The 21,219-nt window shown below is 44.9% G+C and overlaps 1 protein-coding gene across 2 annotated transcripts in view; it reads left to right on the top strand.

The window, feature by feature from the left end:
• LOC307091100 (equilibrative nucleoside transporter 2-like) overlaps window positions 1–20,405 on the top strand; it is a 20,596-nt gene extending 191 nt beyond the window's left edge. The window contains exons 1-13 of one of the 2 annotated variants that reach the window (XM_079757973.1): window positions 1–134; window positions 4,743–4,799; window positions 5,082–5,325; window positions 5,952–6,097; window positions 7,227–7,366; window positions 7,985–8,119; window positions 9,474–9,571; window positions 10,034–10,103; window positions 10,986–11,176; window positions 14,377–14,482; window positions 15,132–15,217; window positions 17,775–17,974; window positions 18,518–20,405. The exon at window positions 1–134 is cut by the window's left edge and continues 191 nt beyond it. In XM_079757973.1, the coding sequence (XP_079614099.1) occupies window positions 5,311–5,325; window positions 5,952–6,097; window positions 7,227–7,366; window positions 7,985–8,119; window positions 9,474–9,571; window positions 10,034–10,103; window positions 10,986–11,176; window positions 14,377–14,482; window positions 15,132–15,217; window positions 17,775–17,974; window positions 18,518–18,629 (1,299 nt within the window). In that variant the 5' untranslated portion in view covers window positions 1–134; window positions 4,743–4,799; window positions 5,082–5,310 and the 3' untranslated portion in view covers window positions 18,630–20,405. The remainder of the gene's footprint in view (window positions 135–4,742; window positions 4,800–5,081; window positions 5,326–5,951; window positions 6,098–7,226; window positions 7,367–7,984; window positions 8,120–9,473; window positions 9,572–10,033; window positions 10,104–10,985; window positions 11,177–14,376; window positions 14,483–15,131; window positions 15,218–17,774; window positions 17,975–18,517) is intronic. The other variant, XM_079757972.1, reaches the window with a different exon arrangement.
• Window positions 20,406–21,219: the final 814 nt, after the last annotated feature.

The following is a 21,219-nucleotide window of genomic DNA, read 5'->3' on the forward strand; positions in this document are numbered from 1 at the left end:
TCCCCGGTTCTTCCGATCCTGTTGATGTTATTGTAGCCCGATATCGTTTCTTTTTCTTCTTCGAGGTTACCCTGGAGGTGTACACCGCGGCATGGCAACACAGTGACCGACACCCATCCCGGATCCTCTCAGAGGTTAGTGCTATTAATGAATACGTGGTCCCGATGCTCTTCATTGAACGGAAAGCCTCGGCGAGTGGGCTGGTGGGACCTCTTGGCATGTGGGACCACCGCATTTCAATAGTGAAAACCTCTAAGTCGTGACCCCCCCCCAATGTCTCGGAGCATTTGAGGGTATCACCGATACCAGCAGGTGTTATCAGGGTGTCTCTCTCTTTAAACTGAAAGGACCGCAACCTGCCTCATTGGTTATTACCCCAAATAAAAGATATAGCCCACGCCAGCTCAACCGTAAACCACTGCAATATTGTAAAGATATGTGCGTTGCTGTCGTTTTCTTTCACAGCCCCATGTTCAAGCCATAGCCACGCGTGTGTTCTGGGGGTATCAAGGGGTAGGCCGCCTTCATCAAGGCCTATAAATGCGACATCAGTTTATTATTGGTTGAGATTCAACATGGCATCTGCGTTGGAGAGCACATGGCTGGCATGGAGTTGTGTCAATAGCCGCAGACGTGTTGCCTGTCTTGCATGCTGCAGTCTAGACATGCTTCTTGTTTTACAACATAGTCACGGTACACCACTGTTAAATTCATAAGGATCTCTTTATTTCGACTGGTAAAGTTAAGATGATCACTACTGATTCATAGATGTAGAATACTAAAGTAAATGGATCATGTTTTGAAACCTTGATCAATGTAAATTCCAAGACTGGCCATAACATTTACTCGATTATGATGATTATGATGATTATAATATTGTAACGGCGACCAAGAAGCACACGGAGTCAGGTTTCAAATCAACTGAAGCACTGCGTCCCATACAACGCACGACTGCAGGCCACTTTTATTCCTAAAGAAACGCACGAGAAAACAGCACACCCAATGAACAAACATGACACAATCAGTGATGGTGGCGACAACAATAAACACACATGTAAACATTGAACAACACACAACCAAACAACACCCCGAACCCATCAACCCCACTCAACCAAGCAACAAACAAAGACCCCAAAAACCCCCTACATCAACCGAAAACACTTAACTCCCAGGATTCCCTGAGCGACCCCGGAGTGGTCGCCACAATATTATGAGAAAAAATTTAAAACATGAATATAAATACACTTTTTCGAATAGCACTTTTAAAACGTACTTTACAACTTGTTTGGCATAATAAAATAATAAGCAGATCTAGTATATTCAGACATACAGCTCTAGATATAAAATAATGTGTTATTCTAATTGTGTGGATCCAACTCTTATTTATTCTCACTCTGGCCTTTATGAATTAGTAATCTTTACAATAAATTGACAGGTCTGATTTGACAGGTTCCCATATAAAACCGAAACATAGACAATCTAATATCTTTATCCTTCTGCTTGATTCGATCAGTTAAGAAGAGATCAAGGTGCCCGTTTCCAAGTCCTTTTTCTTCCAAAAAGACCACAGAGTCAATACTTTGTTCAACACTTATTCCTAGGCTCATGCAACCCAACACAATCACCAGAGTAACAGTGGTGTGTTTCAGTGGTAACACACCCTTCTGCGTAGTCTTCCATTATTCTTCCATGCTTCAGGTCCCATGCTTTTTCCCATGATTCTTCCCATGATCAATGTGCCCAATTCATAGCAAAAAACAGTATAATAAAGCACATTACAAGGGTGGCTCTCAATTACCTCCAATAATTACCTCTTTTTTTTTATTCCTATTGGGTTACCGTTATCCAAATGAAGCTAATCACAAACCGCCGATACCCTCTCTAGGCTAAAGATTTCGAGGTGTGTGATACCTGGGCAAGATGGACCACCGACCTGTTCCGAGGGGGATTAATTGAATCAACTTAAAGTGGGGTCAGAAACAGCGATCTGTTGTTGGGCTGTATGACAAAAGAAGTGGCATTTGATCTTAATACCAACCCCTTAGTTGATCAATTCCTGAAGAACATAAGGGGGCTACAGATGTCCTAATATAATCCATCAAACTTCATTTATGGGTAATAATTTAAACGAAAACGATGACACACTGCCTGATTAGGTCTGACAGGGGAGCGTTGCACTGGTCAGCCCTGGGAGGGAAATCGGCTCCTTTTAGCAATGTTTGTAAGAACGATAAAGCTGGTTGTAGCATTGTTATAAGCACGCTTTCGATTACCGATTTTTAATTCCTCTCCCAATTAGTCTGTATGTTCCTGAGATGCGAGTCAGAAGATGCAATCTTACAAAAGTTAATCATCTTTTTATTTATTTTTTTGGGTGGGGAGATTTAGAGTTATTGCGCAATACAACTCTGTTTGTCTTTCTCTATCGTCCAAGCTTGTGATTTGCCTGTACAATTTGAAGGACCTTGTTCAGGTTCACAGAATGCTGTGTTCAGAGTTCACCTAGACTCTGCCTAGCCTCCCCCAACACCCCTCACACACACGTATGTCGTACGTCCTTGCACTTAAGAATAGTACTTAGATTTAAGAATTGTTAGTGCTTGGCACTTGGTTCTATGAACATCCCTACGGTACCAACAGCGATGTATGCTTTTTCTGATAACTGTACTTATTGTCAATTTCTTTGAATGACCGTTTCTGCTAATTGTAAATGTCAATGCTTTGAACCCGGCTCTGTGAATTCCAGCTTGAACTCGCATTGTAATTTGGTTGTCATAATGTTCAAAATATGAACACGTGTTTGCTTGCCATTTGAGGTATAATATTTGGATATTTGTGACAATATTTGTCCCAATGAATAATTGGGTTTGTTTTGTTCTTAAACACACAAGTTTTAAGTATTTAGGCGACCTCACATTATTTGCCAATGTCAGACACGTTATATAATTTATGTGCAAACGACTCAATGGAAGAATTAAAAAAAATATGGTGCTGCTGAACAGCCTTGTTTACGTTGTAGTGTGACATTTTTCAGTTGATGATATCCTCATACGCGATCATTAGTTCTGCCCGACTGCTAAGAACCGCAATGGTGGTTGGTTATGAGTTAACTAAAGTGGGAAAACCATGTATGTTCAACCAATTAAAAGGAACTTTTAGTTTGTTTGTTGTTGCCTCCATGAAAGTGGCCTCTTTCCCCTGTGAAACGCACCCTGTAAACCCCGAAGGACAAGGGTTATGGTTGAATCCCAACAGATAAGCTACTGCCAAACTGAAGGGATTTTGTGGAACCCATGTTGGATTGTATTACCCAATAATCTATTTTTATATCCCATCATCCCATTCCAAGCGTGCCACAGTGACCTGCATCAGTAGCTGTATTTGTGGGAGGTTATTTTCTATGTAATATTATTATTTAGTAGCTTACATGTTGATGCTTTTATCCAAAGGGCTGTGATTCCTATTTGAAAGATCAAGTAGGGGTGAGGGTTGGTTAATTTAATCTATTAATCTATCTTTGGTTAATGGCGTTAATAATGAAATACTGTTAAGCATTAACTCCCTGATCTCTAGCCCCCGGGCCCTGGAAAACGTGTGTGTGGGTGTGGTCTTTTCAAAGCCAATGTTGGAGTCGGCTGCCCGTGAACTGGTAGTTTCTATATTATCAGGGTAAATGAGGTTGGAATTCAGTGTGTGTCTGGACTGCATGGATTGACCTAGTATAGATGGTTGAGTCAATAGCATCCAGTAAAAGGATTACTTTTTTCCACAGGCCATCATCAAGTCACTGAAGTGCGCCTACTTCTGCAGAGAGTGTGTGAGTCATTTCCGGGACAGATGATTAATAATGGAGGGGTATCCGGGTGGTGTTAGGACAGCTGTGTGTTGTGTGGCGAGGCAGGCCGTTGAGGTGGACGCTGTGTGATGTGAGAATCTGTTTTGAATAGGTTATAATGCGTTGCCATTGGGTCTCTTTTGGATTGGATAAGGTTGGGTTGTGGAGATCTGGGTGTACTCAATGGGCATGGGACTGCCTGGGTGTACAATGACCCAGTACACACATCGCTGCCAATATCCATGGAGGCAAATGCTTGCTTTGTCGTTCCTCTGCTTTCATAAAACGTGTCACCTTTCCTCGTACATTGTAGAAACCTAATCGAGCGAATTTTGAGAACACGGCTAATTATTGTATGTGTATAATGACTAAGTAATGTAAATTTATACATAATGCCCCTATCAATTATTTTTATAAATGCATACACTTTTAGGACGTTTGTCCATTTTCCGAGAATTCTACTTTTTTTGTATTTTATGCCTAGAGTTAAAAAAATAAATAAAATATGGTATTGTTTTTGCCTCATTTTATTCTATTCTCTTTCTTGAATCCTAGAGGTGCCAGTAATCACTTCATACGGTCCTCTTTGTATGAACGTTTACTACGATAGACCTGGGGTCTATAACGGGCCCTCCCCCCCATGTGACCCCCATGTGAGTCGACCCTACGTCCAAGGCTTAGATGTAGGGAGCCGGCACGCGGGGGGGGGCCAAGGTGTGGTCCCCCCGCCAGCCTGTGGAGGAATGTGTTTTTTCCCTAAGTGTACACTTGATCTGTATGGTATAGCTCAGAGCTAGCGGTAGCGCTTTGGCCTGGGAACGGTGGGAGGCTCAGGGGCCGACGCTTGGAGCTAGTTTGGTGCCGAACGTCTGGAGACGCTGATTTGGTTTTGTTTTCCCCCCCGCAGCTTCTCCAGAACCTTCTAGGACGGAATGAAGGGCCAGGCTGACGCACCGCGGGACCGGTGAGTTGTTGTTGTGTCTAGGCCCTACTCTCAACCACAGTTTCTGCCGACTCTTTGGCCGAAACTGTCCATCAATGTTATTCTTCCTTGCAGAAACTACTTGCTTTCTCAGATGATACTTCCTGATTATTTTGTCTGTTTCCTTGCTAATGTCTGTCACCGTTTCTGTTATCAGGTCCTGTTAAACCTCCAGGCTCAAACAGAAATCACCGAAAAGTGCATAATAACAACTTGATTACTAATTTCAACCTTTTGGATGCGTGCGGTTTTTTCGATCTCCAGTGGCTTGCTGTAACCATGGAGCCCAATGTCATTAGTAGCTGGACACCAAACCGAATTGCAGTGAAATGAGACTCATGCCGTTGTGAAGGGGTTGGGGATGCCTACCATGAGACCATCCGGCCTCCTGTAGCACGTAACTCTCCTCCTCCTCCTCTTCCTCAGAGGTGGTCTGGTGGGCATCCTCTTCTTCATCCTGGGCTTGGGAACACTGTTGCCGTGGAACTTCTTCATGACCGCCTCCATGGTAAGAAACACCCAGTCGCACTACCTCCACCACCTCCTCCTCCACCTCCTATTCCACCTCCTCCTCCCGCTCGTCTAACACCTCAGCTGATCTACCCATCATGCATGTGGGCGGGGGACACGCCCACATGCAGATGGTAGATACGGAAGCCGTGCAATCGGAAATCCCCTGCAAAGGGCCCCAAGGAACCACAAGCTAGTGATAAACATACACGTTGCCCAAAGGAGGATCAGTGAGACAGTAAAACGTGTTGAGACGAACCCTAGGGGGTTTTAGTCTGTAGTCCCTGGTCTAAAGACACTGAGGCAATAGTGTGTGTTGTATTACAGTAAGCACACATGTGAACGGTCTGCTGCTGCTGCATAAAGCATCAAGTCATGAGTCAATTAAGTGTGTGTGTGTGTGTGTGTGTGTGTGTGTGTGCGCATGGTACCTTTCCGCGGGGGTGTGTGTTTGTGTGTATGGGGTCGTGTTTCTCACGACCAAATCCGTGCACGCACTTGTCCGAACAAGTTCCTCCTTTCATTGCTACGTGAGGCTGTGGAGGTTAAAAAACACGCACACACACACACACACCCATGTTTTGCGCCCTTCTACCTTACCTAACCCCCCCCCCCCCCCCCCAGTATTTCCAGGGCCGCCTGAACACGACGGAGTGGGGAGACGGGGAGGTGGTGGTCCGCAAGGAGTACTACTTCAACAACTGGATGACCCTGCTCTCCCAGCTGCCCCTGCTGCTGTTCACCCTGCTCAACTCCATCCTCTACCAGAGGTACGCACCAGACATACCCCAACACCCACCCCCCACCCCAAAACCCCCCTCGTGCAGTGTTGGGTCTGTGGCCTGTGAGGAGACCCCCGCGCTACAGCGGGCCAGCCACCACTAATGGCGCGTTTCCACCAAGCGGTGTGGTGCGGTGTGGTACTCGTTTCCACCGCCAAAAGCCGCCGCCCCCGGTTCAGTGCGTAGCGAGACTCATTTTGAGGAACCGCTCCAGTCCGCTGTGCACTAGGAAAGGGTTTGTAACACAAGAAAACACACAAACGCAAACCTGAGACAAAAGGAGAAATTCTATGATTTACTTTTTTTAATATATATATTTTTTCTTTTTTTCTTTCAACCCTACCCCACGACCATTATAAACGGGACGTCAACTGAAATAAAGCGGGCTTCATCTTCATCAAATAAGGCCAATGCGTTTGTTTTATTTTCCTTGACCTGGTAAAGGTTTTTCAGCGGCTGGTTTATCTCCATTAGTATATCGTGAGCTCCTGTTTGACGGTGGACCGCTGCCAATGATACCAGGATAATGGCAAACAGAAAATGGATGACGTAGTGCCGCTCCGTCCACACGTTGTAATCTGCTGAAGCTATTCAAACGACTCCTTTCCCACAACATTTTACGTTCTCCTGCAGCGCCCTCTGTTTGTTTAAATGTTATTGCAAAAGAAAAGTATCCGACGCATAAAGTGACGTGTGTTCTCGTGAGAACGTTTTAATAAAGTAAGCTGCGTTTGTGTAAGAACATTTTAATAAAGTTTATGTGCGTTCCTCTTCGGGAAAACACTGTAAACGACGCATAACGTGAACTGTGTCCTCATGACAACGTTTGAATAAAGTCACGTGCGCTCTCCTAGAGGATACATGCGTGTTCATGTGTTGTCTATAACCGTGTATTGATGAAGTCTCGTGCGCTCTCCTAGAGGATACTGCGTGTTCATGTGTTGTCTATAACCATGTATTGATGAAGTCTTGTGCGCTCTCCTGAAGGGTACTGCGTGTTCATGTGTTGTCTATAACCATGTATTGATGAAGTCTCGTGCGCTCTCCTGAAGGGTACTGCGTGTTCATGTGTTGTCTATAACCGTGTATTGATGAAGTCTCGTGCGCTCTTCACCAGGATATCGGAGGCGGTGCGGATCGCGGGAAGCTTTGTGGCCATCCTCTTCTTCTTCATCTTCACAGCCATCCTGGTCAAGGTGGACATGGGGATGGACCGCTTCTTCTCCGTCACCATGGCCACCATATGGTTCATCAACTGTAAGCGACGTCCCGTAATAGCTTTAGTAGCTCAGTGTTTTGAGTGCTGATCGGTGGATCAACATACATGTCTTTAAAGAGGATCACCTCAGCCCCCCCCCCCCACCTCTGGAACTCTCTGCCTTATGGCATCCAACACTCCAGCTCCATTTTCACCTTCAAATCTCACCTGAAAACCTATCTATTCAGACGAGCCTACTCCCTTTAAATCAGCTGCATTATCGGGACTAGAATTACCCCACTCTTTTCTCTTGTACACTGCTTTATTATGTTTTTTCTTTATCTTATGACTGTTTGTACTTGTAAGATGACCTTGAGTGTCAAGAAAGGCGCCCATAAATAAAGTGCATTATTATTATTATTATTATTATTATTATTATTATTATTACCTTTACTCATCCCAGACAGGACAATGGGGCGTAACGTTCCAGTCCTCACACTTTAGAGAATTCTCTTGACGTAACTCTACGTAAACCATAAAAAGAGGGAGTGAAAATAAAATGCTTCATAGGATTCCTGCACCTTTGGGGTAATAGTTTGGCTGATTGGATGTCAGAGCATCTTACCGCCGTTTAAGCTACGAGAGTCATCCCAGCTGAGGCTAACCATGTCACCCAGCGTTCGGGGCGGTGGTGCAGGGCAGTCTGTTCGGCCTGGTGGGCCAGCTGCCCCCAAAGTACAGCGGCTTCTTCATGAGCGGCCAGGGGCTCGCCGGCACCTTCGCCGCGCTCGCCATGATCTTCGCCATCGCAAGTAAGGGACACACGCACGCACAAACACACGCACACCACACACAACACAAACAACACAAAACGCTCTTAACACAAACCCACACATTCATGTTTATTTGTATACGTCTTTGTTTGGATAACCAGTGTTTACAAAGAGTGTTAACATGCAAAACCGAAACACGTAAACATGTTGTGTTGACTTGCATTTGTATTTGTGCTCTGTTAAAAAGATACATTTAGGGCTTTGTCCTGAGAAGGTGGATGATATATCAGTACCAATAATAATCGTGATAAAATCTGAGATGGCTATCTCATGCTATGGAAAACGTGAAGGTGTGAGCTTTCAGTAGTGAAACAGGTTTTTTAATTTATCGGATTTCAAAACCTCAATGTGTTGAGAATGCACACCCACTTGTCCTAATCCCCTTCTTCCGCGTTACTGACATTTACTTCACTATTTCATTGTGTGTTCAGCAGTGGATGTTGATGTCTGCGTCCAAGGCTTCTAGGAAACTGTGTGTGTGTGTTTGTGTGTTAGAGAAAAGGGCATGTTTTGGTGCAGTTCATATGCATTGCTCATTGCCCTCGCTCATTTGGTTGTATTCTGAAGCAACTCTGATCACTGTATATTTGCTGTATCTTGAAGCACTATCTATGTAAACTCTAAGTTTAGTTTGTGAAGATCCTAATATTAAAGCCCCTTTCCACCGACAGTACCAGCTCACTGGACGAATAATGATGAGCGCGACGTCCGAGCCTGACACCCGACACGGCATCTTTAAATACTAGAATCAGCGTTCAGTCAACAATAGTGATTGATTATTGAACACGGCAGGTTCAGCGAGCAAGAACACGCCGTGGACTGTGACAGAGGCGGAGACGAGCCTGTGCGTAATGTCTGCCACGCTAAATCGTGGCGATTTGAGCTGTTACTGTCGGTGGAAAAGAGGCATAACTGAGCTCTCATGTTCGGTCAATGTTGGTTTTGAAAGTCTTAAGTCGGGGGAGGAGCTGATTTTAGGGGGGAGGAAGAATACCCTTTTAACACACTACTTAACTGATATTGTAATAATCATTATCCAATGAAGGTTATGAAAAAGTATGAGTATGATATAGATGTTGGCCATATCGTCCAGCCCTAGTCCAGACCGATTTTAGTTTAAGCCTATGACACACAGATGTACACACACAATGGCACTAATTTAAAATAACGACTGAAAAAAAAAAAAACGGTTGCCTAGCCACAAGCTCTATTTGGATGGATGCCTTCGAGCAGCGAGGAGGAAGTTGACCACGCACCATTCTGGAGCCAAAAGGGCATGGGAATGGTTACAGCTGTCCCGTTGTTTCCACGGTAACGCGAGTGTGTTTGCCAGGTGAAGCAGACTCTGAGACGGCGGCGCTGGGCTACTTCATCACGCCCTGCATTGGGACGCTGGTCACCCTCCTCAGCTACCTGCTCCTGACTCGCCTGGTCAGTGGCACTACATTTCCCAGAATGCTTTGCTCTCTCACCCGGGGACCCGACAGCCTTGGTGCTGTGATTCCAAAACAAAAAAAAAGATTAAAGCCAAATGATAAGATAAGGGTAGTGTAGTAGATTACCGTGAGCAAACGCACAGAACCTTTTGACTATGTCAATGTCATAAACGGTGTTATATTGTCGTAATTAATTCACATTAACAACCAGTATATTTTTGAGTTTGCGTGATATTTATTCAGGACAGGAGGAGTGCCCTGCAACACATGACAAAGTAAATGACGATGTGATGATTACAAACACAAAAGACAACAGTAGATAACATGATCATTAAAAGGGTGTGTGTGTGTGTGTGTGTGTGTGTGTGTGTGTGTGTGTGTGTGTGTGTGTGTGTGTGTGTGTGTGTGTGTGTGTGTGTGTGTGTGTGTGTGTGTGTGTGTGTGTGTGTCATGGCAGGAGTTTGCCCAGCACTATCTGAACAGAAGTGGACAATACGAGACGGACGCCAGCCATGAGCTACTGGACGGTAAAAGCGGCTCCTTTTTACAATGAGACTACATTTCATTTATGTTTTGAATGTCAGCTGGTTTGATAAATTCCCCTTGTTGAGTTGGAGAACCCACATCCACAAAATCACTAAACAGCGTGCGTGTGCGGAAAAGTCAATGGTCTGGGCTAGTCAACGGTCTAAAACCAATTGACTTTCGTTCATAACGGCTTGGTCAAACGTTTGGCCAGGACGGGGCTGGAGTCAAACGGGCTGTGGAGTTCGGGGAGATTATCCTGTTAGCGGTGTTTACGCAGACTTATTTGATTAGGCAGCGGCCCGGACAGAGCCCTCCTCTGTGAGCGCCCCGGGGCCCACATGCAGAAGGCCCTCAGAGGCGTGACGACAGCCCAGCGACGTGTGCTGCGCTCGCCTGGGCTGACTCACTTCCTTTTGTCCTGGCTCTTTTTCCTCCTTTTCTTGTTGTTCTGCGGCCGGCATGTGCATCCTTCCTCTGCACATGGGTCAATTATTCAGACAGAGAGAGAGAGAGGGAATTGTACACTCCTCTTCTCTCCGTTTGTCCCCCCCGCCCCCCCTTCTCCAATCTGCGCCCGCCATCGCAACCTCACTTTGAGACCGTTTCCTGTGGAGTTGTAATATTTAGTTCAGTTTTTCAGGCAGCGTTTTGTACAGCAGCGTGTTGCTTCAGTGTGTTGTAAAATGTATATATATTTATCTAAATATAGGTATCTATATATAGATGTATATATGTAGACATAGGTATGTGTCTCATCAAACATAAACAGAATCTATATATTTTATCTTTTGATGTATACATCTATCTATATCTATATCTAATATAGATCTACATAGATATATTTAATCATGAATTAATTAAATGTTTGTTACTGTGTCCAGAGAGCAGTTTGACGGAGAAGAGCAAGCTAAATGCTAACGGCGGCGTGCAGGCCAACGGCCCGGCGGCAGAGGACCCGAGGGTCTCCCTGGAGACGGACATGGTCGTGGAGCCCGCCAAGCAGGCCACCGTGTCCCTGGACGAGGGCCAGACCGACCACAAGAAGGCGTCCGTCAAGGAGGTCTTCAACAAGGTGAGCCCGGGTCGTTCACGTTCACGTTGAACTCGATTCAATTCGATTCTGGAATTGTTGAAAAATCTCTCTCTGCTCTCGCCCTCTCTTTATATAAAGAGAGGGCGAGAGCAGACAAGACATCAGGATTTTTCAACTCAACTATTCTCTCCGCAATTTGGAAGGGTTGCATTTTTTGCACCTGGTGTTGACAGGCCAGATGGATTCCCAAATCCAATCAAGGAGGAGATTCCCTGATTGCAATCAACTCAAAACTGATATTCTAACAGCGCAACTCACCCTGCTAATAGCTGATGGGTGTCTCAGCCATTAGAGCAGCAATCGACAGTCCCAAAGGAAATTGTAATTGTTAAAGTGGCTTAACATCTAGGCTGCGTTTAATTGAATTACGAAATGTGTTTTTGAGAGTGTGTCCTCGTGTGCCCTTCTGTCTGCGTTTATCCAAAAACAGGATGATGACATGATGGTAATGGAATTGTCATTCAAATTGAATTTGAATGACAGGAACTGGACTGGCAATTCCTGTTTCCTTCCTGGTCTCTAAGTAGAGATGGGCGATATGGCCTAAAATCCATATTGCGATATACATTGCAGCCTCTTGCGATAACGATATATATCACGATATAAAATCATAACATAACCGTTTCAGAACAGGTTACATAGACCCTAAGGAAAGCCAAACTGCTAAATGTATTTAAAAAAAAGAGAAATATAGTATGTCATTTCGAGAACATTTATTGTGAAACACTGTAATCATACAACATAATGTTGCAGATAAATAAAATTAGTATTGGGTTTCTTTTCTTTAGTGCAAACCATTCTAAAAGGCACTACACTTAGTTTAAGTCCTTGGTTCTTAAATGCCACCCAAGATGCAGAGAACAGGAAAAACAGATGTCTTTCTAGATATGGAACAGACACTGTACTGACAATTAGGGATGGGCATGATTAATTGATGATCGATCATTGAGTGTTACGATTTTTGTCGATTACGTGATATTTTTAACCATCAAAAGGAGGTTGACCCAGCCGGAGAGGTGGTCTCGGAGACGTTGCTCAACATGGAGCAAAGAGGAGACAGAACGTCTTTTGGATATTTGGGTCCGATATCCAAAAGACATTCCGTCTCCTCTGTGCTCCATGTGTTGAGCCACCATCCGACGGTCCGACAAAAGCAAGTAAAAAGTATGCTGGAAAACATCATTTAAAAATGCCGATGCATTTAACACATTCCGAGTCAGGATGAGGGAGAAGGAGTTGGACCAGTCCGCACATCAATGTATATCAGGCTGGATATCCATGATTGTTGACTTTCACCGGTGCTTCCCCCCCCCTTTTTCATTAACGCTTTACAACGCCCCAGACCTTTTTGTCCAATGATTTAACCCATTCAGACCGGATCACGCATCTGTGCGTGTTTACCTTTAAGACCGGATTGCGCATCAATGCGTGTTTACCATTAACCCATTTGTACGGATCCACATTGTATCTACTAGATACAATGTTGCGCCGCACAGCAGCCGGTACAAATGGGTTAACGTTCTTTACACATGCAGGTTTGTTGACAAATTGTGGCACTGTTGCGAAAATTGCAATGTGAAAAGGAATTGCACCAAACCAAAAATTAAACATTGTATTTTGCGTCATCAACATGCATTATCGCGATAGAGCGATAGAATTAAAATATCTATCGTAGGCCATTTTTTATCGTTTATATCGTATATCGTTTATATCGCGCATTACTATCTCTAAGGAGATTGTTCGGACTGCATGGGTTATATGTTTGCAAACCACACTCGGCGGCGAAGGCTTTAAGCAGCATTACTCAGATGATCTTGGCATGTGTGGCCCCTGAAGGTTTGTGACCCTCTTACACTGGAACGATTAAGGCCTAGCTCTATGAGTTACTACTACTACTAAAACTACTACAGAGGATCGCTGTCTACCATTTCTAAGGGTTCATTGTAGGCACACATCAATGCATTGCTTGTGTTACGGGCCCCAAAGCTAGTACAACAGAAACAAACGATTTAGGTTAAATGCCTTTTTAGTTCCTGGAAACAACACAGATGAAAGGGTGAAGGAATTAAGATACAAACCATACTTTACTCTTCCCAGTATTCCCCCGGGGGGTTGGAGCCAACGAATATCTAGGGAAGTAAAGAAGCGAAACATGCTCATTCGCATGTCGCAGAGTGCCATCATTGTGACAGGTCTGCGTGAATATTGTTCATCAATACAGTATTCCTTTTTTCAGTCTACATTAACAAACTAATGATCTATATTAACAACCACAGTTATAGCTAACGCTATAAATAACTTCAGTTATGGTTCATAATCCTTTACAGTTCTTACTCCAAAGCTAGATTTTAAACGCGATTGTTCGATGCACATTTTATTCCAACGGCAATAAACAATGGTTAATATCAGTTTAACCAATCACAATCCAGGCCCTTTGTCATAGTCCCCCTGGTCATTGGACGTTTGTCGGTCAAGGCGGAGGTAACCTTATGTTTCTCCACACACACACTCCTCTTATTAACTCCATAGAGGTAAACTCCAGAGACCGATCATTATCTCCATCTGTCATTGGTATCGACCATCCGTCTCCATGGCAGTCTGCCCTACAAGCCAAGGTCAACTAGCGAAATGTTAACTATTAACGATAGTTTGTTTTTGATAACATGACGCTGTGCAGTGGAAACTCAACCGTTTTCAGAAGAGATAACCGACTTTTAGTCGTCAAACGGAGAAGACCGAAAAACGGACGTGTCCAGAGCATGGGTGCATTAATGCCCTCACACCCTGACCCCCCCTCAGCCTGAATGCTATTCACCTCTCTATGTTACACTTGGATAGAAAGTGGCATTCCATTATGGGGGAGGCCTCTAATTACAGGGGCATTCTGGGTGAAAGGTCAGAGCCTAAGCCCGTCCTCACTAGGTTCTATAGGTTAAGTAGTCCATAAGGGTTTTCCCCCCGCGTGATTAGTATGGGAAAATGAGGTTCAAGGTCTTTTGGACTTAACGATTGTTGATTTTGCTTTTTCACCCCGGTTTATTAACTATAGATCTAACCTAAAGTGACATTCTATCTTATTTTAATAGCTGTTGCTCTATCTTTTTCGTGTGTGTGTTTGTGTGCGCGTGTGTGTGTGCGCGTGCGTGTGTGTGTGTGTGTGTGTGTGTGTGTGTGTGTAGATCTGGGTGATGGCGTTCTGCGTGACGTTAGTCTTCACCGTGACGCTGTCCGTGTTCCCTGCGGTCGCCGCCGACGTCAGGACATACTCACCCCAGGGGACCTGGGGTGAGGAGCCTACACACACACACACACACACACACACACACACACACACACACACACACACACACACACACACACACACACACACACACACCGCTCTACACAAACACACACACACCGCTCTACACAAACACACACACACCACTCTACACACCTCTATACACACACCTACCTCTCTACACACACCTCTAAAAACCCACACACACGTCCACCTCTACACATCCAACTCTACAACTCTACCCCCACAACTCTACACACACACACACACACACACCTCTACACATCCAACTCTACACACACACACACCCTTATCTCTACACACACCTCTGAACACACACACACCTCTACACATCCAACTCTACACACACACACACCCTTATCTCTACACACACCTCTGAACACACACACACCCTTTTTTTTAACAGCGCACCAAAACACAAAACACACAAGGAATCCAAGGAATCCAAAGAATCCATCTCTGGGGCCTCTCGTACCCTGAAGCAGAAACGTTGGCACGGTGAAGCCAAGTCGACCGCTGAAACGCGGGGAGGCTAATTACCCCGCCGCCGCTCAACAGGATGAGGAATGCCACCCAGAACCGGTCGGGCTCCCAATTGATCGATCGCCCCCCCCCCCTCCTCTTTGTCTCCAGAGCGCTACTTCCTGTCCGTGTGCTGCTTCCTGGTGTTCAACGTCAACGACTGGCTGGGCCGCACCGTCACCACATGGGTGCACTGGGTGAGTCCTTACCGTCTGTGGGTGGACGGGGGTTGGTATGTCTGTCTGTTTGTTTGTTGTTCCCGGGGGGAAAACCTCAGACACGTTTACAGTTTTTGTTCAATCGCTTGAACACTATAGACACATGCTTAGACCAAAGTAAGTTTTTGTTACTATACCTTAATGGTAAACACGCATTGATGCGCAATCCAGTCTTAAAGGTAAACACGCACAGATGCGTGATCCGGTCTGAATGGGTTATACACATGTAACCATTCCTTAAACAAAAGCGTTGCTTTGCACTTTGCAAAGTTAGTTGCAATTGTGCAACACACTTGCTCCTGCACACTACACACCATTTCATACATAACACGTAGTTCAAACATGACATCTCAGTATATCATTGGGAGAACACATCTATTCAAAATACTAAACACTTTGGGTAATTGAAAATACTTAAATACACACCTCAAAACACTTACTTACAAAACTGAACACCTATCGGCCAGCTACAAAAAGGTTAAAGGGCAATTGTGCACGTCCCGGGGCAGTGCGGGGGAAATATATCATTGTATGCCGCCATAAGCCTTCGAGGGTAACTGCACCATCATGCAAAAATGGGACCCTACAATATCCAGCATATCATCACACGTCTAGATGCACTTCATCATGCAGCTGAACAGGAAAGATCAGAGCAGCCCAGGTTTGTTGTTGTCTGGGATAATGTTTGTTTCCGTCTGGCTGTTTTTGGTCCGGAACAGGTACACCAACCATAAACAATTTGAAGTCGTAGGCCTATACTATATTTCTAAAACCTATCGAAGGTTTTTTTTCGGCTTGAGGATGTAGTGTATATGACTGCCAACCACATGCCCGCATGCCTCTTCTGCAGGCAATGGAATTGGCCTGCGGAGACATTGAGGTAAGGTCAATCCACGGATGGATTCGGCACACAAGGCGAGGATCCATAAGCCAACCAACGCACAATTGCCGTGTTTTTCTGTGTTGACAGTACAGTTGTGTATTTTTGGTTAATTTTTGTTATATTTTTGCTTAAACTGAATTTACTGAACTGTAAAGTACTGTACTGCAATGTACAGTATTGAGTATTAGATTTTTTGGTTGTTGTGTAAAGGTGCCTTCTGTGGAACTGAATACAAACAGTGAATATGGAAGACTGCAATGTTTTATATAAAGTAGACTAGTGTGTTGCTGCTGATCTGAAAGTGTATTCATTTGATACAAATGTGTATCATTTTGTCATCAGAGTGACATTTTGACAAAGGATCGTTAGGTTTCGATAGAAGAGTTTCAATATAACATAGATGTGAAAGGTTTATTTCCCAGTGTTGTGTCTTATTTGCTTGTGTGTTGAGTTCTGACACAATGAGCCAAGTTTTGCAAAATGTGTTCAAGCAATTGAAAAAAACTGTAAATTGTTCAACCCAGGAAGGCATTCCTTGGTCCAAAGACGAAACCCGCGTACCTTTTTATCAAGTTCGGAATCACTGTGGAGAAGAATCATGACCCTCGACGCGAATCGAATCTCGGCTGTAATAGCGAGACGGCGGTTGAGGAGCCGTTGGGGTTGTGTTCGCAGGTGGGCTCAGAGAGGCGTGGCCCCGGGAGGCATGGGAACTTGGCAGCGGCGTCGGTTCTGCGTGTGTGACGGCTTCTCCGGCTTCTCCAGTTCTCCGGCTTCTCTCGGGCTCGGAGAACAACAGAGGAAGGGCATGGCGGTATTTTGGCATGGCAGCAGCGCTAAAAGGGGCGGAGAACATTAAGTCCTTTACCATGTGCAGATGGCGGATAGTCTTTAGCCTTTTGTCTACGGTTTCAAAGTGAGTTATTGTCCGGCGTAAATTTGAGATAATGAAGCTGTCATCTCCTCCAATGGGTTTGGTGAATGGTGAGGCAGGGATAACTGGTATCTATTATTAGCGTTTCTTTAGTTTTCCTGACCCTGAGGTTGGTTCACACCGCTGGAGTGTAGTGCCCCATGCCGGTCACAGCAGATCATGCCCTACGCCGCAGTGCATGCTGGGAGCAGCAAATCAAAGCCCGGCCACAGACCTTCAGTCTCCTGCCACACGGATGCTGGACAATATAGATTAGGAGCGGCTATTTCCCCCCGGGTTATAAAAAGATATTCTAAGTGAAAATAACGTGTTGTGTGTTTTATGTTTGTGTCTGTTGTTCGTAGTCCTTAGAGATGTGGTATTTCTAATTTTCTAATTTTATTTTTTTGGGATAATTATCACCATCATAAATGGTAAATAGACATTTATATAGCCCTTTTATCCAAAGCGCTTCACCGCATTGCCTGACATTCACCCATTTGTGCACACATTCACACGCCGACGGCGGCGTCAGCCATGCATGGCGCCGGCCAGCTCTCCGGGAGCGGTTTGGCTGAGGTGCCTTGCTCCAGGGACACCTCGACCCTCAGCTGGGAGGAGCCGGGGATCGAACTAGCAACCTTGCGGTTACCCGCTCTCCCTCCTCAGCTCCTGCTGCACCCCATCACTGTCCTGTACTTAGTGGCATCTCATCGTCTCTCTCTTCCCCCCCCCCCCAGCCACGTAAGGACTCGGTGGTGTTCCCGGTGCTGGTGGGCTGCAGGGTGGTGTTCGTTCCGCTGATCATGCTGTGCAACGTCCAGAGCCGCTGGCTGATGCCCGTCTTCTTCCCCCACGACGCCGCCTTCGTCGTCATCATGTCGCTGTTCTCCTTCTCCAGCGGATACTTTGTGTGCCTCTCCATGACCTACGCACCGCAGTGAGTACACACGCGCAGACACACACATGCGCACACACAGACACGCCGACACACACATGCTGACACACAGACAAGCACACACACACACACACACACACACACACACACACACACACACACACACACACACACACACACACACACACACACACACACACACACACACACACACACACACACACACACAATCCAGCAAAGACACACAGACAAACAGACGGACACAGACGGTAAATACAGACACAAACCAACCACAAACATGCACAGACACACACACAAATCTCTCTCAACTCTTGGCTCACGGTTCTGTCTTTGTGTGTCTACCTGTCCATCTGTCTGTCCAACTCTCTACCTCTGTCTGTCTGTCTGTCTGTCTGTCTGTCTGTCTGTCTGTCTGTCTGTCTGTCTGTCTGTCTGTCTGTCTGTCTGTCTGTCTGTCTGTCTGTCTGTCTGTCTGTCTGTCTGTCTGTCTGTCTGTCTGTCTGTCTGTCTATATCTGTGTGTGTGTGTGTGTGTGTGTGTGTGTGTGTGTGTGTGTGTGTGCAGGATGGTGGCAGCGAAGGACGCAGAGACGGCCGGGGCCCTCATGACCTTCTTCCTGGCCCTGGGGCTCTCCTGCGGAGCTGCCCTGTCCTTCCCTCTGAGAGCCCTGGTCTAACTCACACACACACACACACGCACACGCGCACACACACACACACACACACACCGTATTAATACAGACTGTGAACCCATTGCACGCACGCACACACACACACACACACACACACACACACACACACACACACACACACACACACACACACACACACACACACACACACACACACACACACACACACACACACACACACACACACACACACGTGTGCCTGTGGTTTTTAGGGATTTTGGATTTATCAAACAAACTGGCTGAAATGTCGGCCATCTAAATGAAATGTAGTATCATTGTAAACGCCCCTTGTATCTAGAACCCCCAGTGAGGAAGATTGCTGCTATGCGCTACTTGACTCAGAGCCAACCTTGATCACCATGATGAGATTAAGTATAAACTGTTGACGACCACAGAATATAGGAATCGTCTATCCATCTGGTTTCGTGGGCGACCGCTGGATCTTTCCCTCTTTTAGTTGTAGTTGTTTCCCGGTTTTGTAGCAAAGCGCTTTTTTTTTTTTTTAAGGTGTCGTAGAACTCTAATATATTTACTTTTTTATGCCTTCTTTTTACTTGTCGCCGAAGTATTTCTAATTGCATCTCCTTCTTTCCTTCTATTGAATGCGAACCAGCTTCCTTTTTGTTATTGTAAAGTCAGTTATTATTACATATTTTCCAATGTATTTATTGCCTTCTAGCACGCTTGTGAATTTGAAGAATGTGTATTTGGCCCGTTTCCCCTGCCCTGGAGATTGAGAAACGGCCAAATTCGATGCACACACTCAATGAGTTTGATCGACTCATTTTATGAGTATGTAATGCCCTCTAGTGGCCAAGACTGGAAGCGCACCTTGAACAGCGCTACCCACTTTATTTTTCTTACTGACAGATCTCAAATAAGGGTGCAACCCACTAACTCAAACTTACAAATTGTTACTGATAGCTAATGAAAGCCATAATTAGCAGAGCTCTAAACTAATCTTTTACATGACAGCCATGTTTTAAAGTGGCAAAACAAACCGAGGATAGTCAAATATGTCCTGTGATATTTGGTTACTCTCAGTTCAACAGGTATGTACTAAAAGTGTTATATTGTTCAAATGAAATTGTTTCCTAGGCCTTTTCTGGGAATGACTGTAAACCAAAACACAGCATGCGTTGAGGTAAGGGATATAGGAACAAATGGATTAATGCTGATATATAATCTAAGATGTCCACACCTGGGAACCAGACCTGTGTTTCAAGAGAACACAAGGTTCACTTATAACAATAACAAACCCAACTGGCTGTGCCAGTGAACCTCAATAAGGCCTTAAATCATTTGAAGACTGACTTATTGCAGAAGTCCACTTCTGGTACGCTGGGAACACACTGACGATTCACAGGAAAACAGTTTGTTTCAATTTTACATTTTTTTTTTTATATGTATGCAAATACAACATTGTTCAAAATTTTAGCCGTGTTTTAGTTACTGAATGTGTGGGTTGGCCTTAATGTTGTAATGAAACAAAATGTTGTGTCCTCAGTTACAATGTACTAATTTTAAAGGGGACGGCGACTAGTGAAGGCCTTGTTCTCCTCGCCGCTGTTTTGGGAATCTAGTGCCAAGGGCCTAGCGTTTAGAGACAAGACGGCCGCCAGGGACACAAGGCCCGCTATGTCATCCTGACAACGTCCTCCTCAAAAAGACAGCGACCTCATCATCTCGGTAGAGTTAAGGGAAATGTGTCATGTAATGCATTGACGAATTGAGGCATTAAAGTCAATCTTGTTTTCTACACACGCTGGTGTCGATGTGATTCATTGAAAAGTTCCAGTTTGGAACTTGGAAGATATTGTGTTGTGTAACGTTGGCTTGTTTAGACATGGAGGCCGAACCCTTACCGTGGCTCTTACACCTCCCTTCTCCTGTCTCACGCTGTCAAAGGGCTCACTATTTTGCAGCGAACTGATAGCCAAATAACGTTTAAAACATTTAGGATACACTCTACCCACTGCTCTTCATCAGAGGTTTATGGCTTGTGGCGTGCTGTGTATGCGTGTTTTGATTGCATTTTCAGAACATACTTTTTTGCTTAGCCGGCCTAGAAGACTGAATGTCCCTCACTCCCTCCCGTACTTGATGACTACATTTTCCGCGTTGTTGAAGATAATGCGGTTGCGTCTTTGGCCACCAGTCAAGTGACCCCTCTAGTGGCAGCAAACTGTGTTCCTTGTTCATTTTTTTTAGACGTTTGGATCAGGATTGGAAGTTATGAAACGGGCAAAATGGAATTAATAATTTAGTTATGTGTTTATGTCTAATTATGTAATTATGTCTTCGGTGTGTGGCGGGGGCCTCTTAGCGGCCCCTCAGAAAATGGATGCCAGACGTCAGAAGTTGGCAACCCTTTTCTGCAAACGTTGGCCTTTTCTAAATCTAACGAGACTAAAGTCAATCTGGATAAATTAATGTCTGATGTTAAACAATTAACTAAAAGGGACTACAATGTAAAAAAAACAAAACAAAAGGTGCTTATCAAGTGTGGATGGACCTAATGTCTTTCTCTTATTAGCTGTATCAAACAAACACAAACTCAATGGGCACTACCTTT

The sequence above is a fragment of the Pollachius pollachius genome (assembly GCF_949987615.1).
Source record: "Pollachius pollachius genome assembly, chromosome: 20".
NCBI lineage: Eukaryota > Metazoa > Chordata > Actinopteri > Gadiformes > Gadidae > Pollachius > Pollachius pollachius.